The sequence below is a fragment of the Etheostoma spectabile genome, chromosome 17 (genome assembly GCF_008692095.1).
Source record: "Etheostoma spectabile isolate EspeVRDwgs_2016 chromosome 17, UIUC_Espe_1.0, whole genome shotgun sequence".
NCBI lineage: Eukaryota > Metazoa > Chordata > Actinopteri > Perciformes > Percidae > Etheostoma > Etheostoma spectabile.
The window spans coordinates 12,736,037-12,739,199 of NC_045749.1; the positions used below are offsets into that span (position 1 = coordinate 12,736,037).

Here is a 3,163-nt window from a genome sequence, read left to right on the forward strand (position 1 = left end):
CAGATTTTCTTCTATTCTACACTCTGTCTGCCACTCTTTACTCTCCCGCTTCCCTCTCCTTTCACTCCTCTCCATTGGGCTCTCAGGGACAATCAGACTTTCAGCATTCCCATTCTCTCCCTGCCTCCCTTGTCCTGTTAGTCGACTAATTAGTGGGAGCTCTGTAATTGGCCTTCTAGCTAATTGGCCTGCTGGTTGCCGGACCCAACAAAGGCCTAGCAGGCTGGGACACAATGGGGACTGTCCCCACTGTATAAAGACTCTCATTAACTCCCTCTATCCCACTCTTAGCACTGACTGCTTTTGTAAAGAGGCTTTATAAGTAGTCCTGGCGCATACACAAACACACGCACACACCTTTTTCTCTCTATTTAGTTCCCACTCACCCTCTCACAGTTCACTATTGGTCCATCTGTCTGTTCTCTTATTCGTTTCCTGTGAACAATTATATAATACTTTCCATTTTTTGTGAATCAAATCCCTCTCAAAAACCCCAGTGTAGTAATTCCCCTTCTTATTTCATCCATCTTGAGTTTATTTGTTCATATAGTGACACTCTGCAGACCATCTTTTGAGAAACATGCATGGCAACTTTGAAATAAGACATTCTCCATTAACTCAGTTTTGAGATTGATAGATTAACTGTTGATAGATGTCTGCTGATACAGGTTTGTGTGTGTGTTTTTGTGTGTCCGTGCGTGCGTGCATGTGTGTCACCTTTTCAGTTGAGATGTGTTTAACATCACAGTCCATTAATCTAAACTCGTTGAGCGATCTGGCCATCGGAGTCACTCGGTCTCCTGTCTCTCTCTCTCTGTCTGTCCGTCTCTGTTCCTCCCTGAGGCATATGTTGATGGCAGGGAGCCCTCCTGAACCGTCCACTTACTCAAGAACTTTCCCCTGTAGCCTCTTCCTGCTCCTGTCTCTCCGCCTGACTCTGGATAGTCTCTCACTTAAACTCTCATCTGTCATCATTGCAGTGATGGGAAACCATACAGCCATTAGGCTCTCACTGGTTCTGACTCTGCAGGCTCTCGGGACACTTATCTTACTTAGTAATGGTATTGGGGGGAGTCATGACATAAACAAACTATTTTGTTTTGTGTTATTTTGTGTTATTTTTTCATTTGGAAACACAATTCAAAGTATAGCAATGATTTAGTATTTTTATGACAATTGTTGCATTTTTAACCCATGTATAATTTTAAAGACTTGCTTATTATAAATTATATACATTTGTGATATTACTGAAATGCACATGCTATACCTTATCATTAAAAACTGGTTTGTACAATACAAACTATGTTTTGGACAGATTAATAAGCTGTAGCATAAGTTTTATGTTGGAAAAGAATTCTATTTTGAATTTGTATTTATTGATTAATTCAACTTGAATTGATTGTAATGTGGTACTGAGCTTGTCAATTTTGTATTTTTAGAGGACATTCAAATAAAAATGTGTGCAAAATGTCGAGCTAACATTTTACCTGCTGCATAAGCATTAATTCAACTTCTTTAGTACTATTTACACTATTGTGGACTTGTATGCGTGCGTAGAGGATTTTGTGTGTGTGAGTATGCTTGAATGAGTGCGTTAGAGAAGGTGTATGTGCATATAGCTGCCCTACCTGGTGGCTGGGTCGCGTGGTTCCCAGTGAACTGCATGGGGATGCAGAGGTCGTTATCAATGGGAAACTTATCACAGGTCAGCATCTCTGGCCAAGGGAAGCCGTAGGTCTCCATAACCGGAGCACAGCTGTCCCTCACAGCTTCACACAGCGAGCGGCAGGGATAGATGGGCCTGTCCAGGCACACTGGTGCAAACAGCGAGCACAGGAAGACCTGGGTATCAGCATGGCAGCGTTTGGCCAGGAGGGGTACCCAGCTGCCCGCCTGCTGCTTTACTTCTGGCATGGTCTCGTGGTCCAGGAGGTTGGGCAGCCTCATCTTCTTGTAGCCCACATTGTGGCACAGGCGCAGGTCAGCTGGTATGTCCACACACTGGGGCTGCTTTGTGTAGAAGCGGCCATTGTGGAAGTTGTCCGACTGCCAGCTGTAGTAGTCGTACTCATCTGCAGCTGAGACGGTGAGGAGGAGGAGGAGGAGGGAGAAGAGCGTCAGGCCCAGTGCCAAGCTGAAGGAGCCCTGGGTTAATGCCCACCTGGGGCTCTTTTGTCCGTGTGCCATGCCTCTCTGAGCCCAAACCAACAATTCAAGAATGTTGTATCCAAAGTCTCCAAAGTTAAGACAAAATGCAGAGAGAAGAGAGGAACAAGTGGGGCAGGCGTACAAGCTGTAATCCCTTTTTTGTCCTGAGTATGGACGCCGTGGATTGAGAATGAAGTATTTAATTCCCTTCTTCCCTGGAGAGTTGGCCCTCTAAGCCTCCCTGAAACACCTCCCTGTGTGTGTGTGTGTGTGAGTGTGTGTTTGTGTGTGTGTGTGTGTGTGTGTGTGTGTGCCTCAGGTAGTGGAGTGGGGAGGCAGCAGTCAAAGAAGGGTGAGCACACAAGTAGGACTGCTTATTTAACTAACTTTCCCTGTTAACAATGTCTCACTCTCCTTCCCTCTCCCTCTCTTAGAAGTGTCTCCAGCACTCCCCTGCTCTCTGTCTATTAGTCTGCAGCTGTAATGAGGAGTACCTTAGGTTTTATGAGGCAGTGGTGGCTGCTCTCTGCAGCTGCCTGCCCCCTAGCAGGCTGCCAGACCACTCACCTTCCTACTGGCCTCCCCTGCACTCACTCACAACAGCCTAAGCCAATCACAACCCTGGGGGAGGCTCCCACTGGCCTTCAGGACACTCCTACAACCCCTTGTCCTCAACAAAACTCCTCCTCTACAACAAATTAACATGAGAGACATAGAGAGAAAACTAAGTCATTAATCATCACTCTAATATGCACAAGATTCTTTTGTCAGAAACAGCCACAAAAATTCAGACATAACAGACATTGTCACCCTCTTCTTCATGCTGTTTTTGTCATTCATTAATAAACTTTCTATCCCTATCACATTTACTCATCAAAGGACAACAAGCTTGCCGTTCAGGCCTACTCACTTCATTACCTCAAAATAGCCTGGCGTAGCGGGATTCTGCTGGCATTAACGGTGAGAAAACGTATTTTCACACACACACACACACACACACACACACACACACACA

The 3,163-nt window shown here is 45.4% G+C and overlaps 1 protein-coding gene across 1 annotated transcript in view; it reads right to left on the minus strand.

Annotated features, from left to right (window-relative positions):
- The window catches only part of sfrp5 (secreted frizzled-related protein 5), a 12,163-nt gene extending 9,509 nt beyond the window's left edge, over positions 1-2,654 (minus strand). Inside the window, exon 1 of the mRNA XM_032541599.1 lies at positions 1,629-2,654. Coding sequence (XP_032397490.1) covers positions 1,629-2,187 — 559 coding nt within the window. The 5' untranslated portion in view covers positions 2,188-2,654. The remainder of the gene's footprint in view (positions 1-1,628) is intronic.
- Positions 2,655-3,163: the final 509 nt, after the last annotated feature.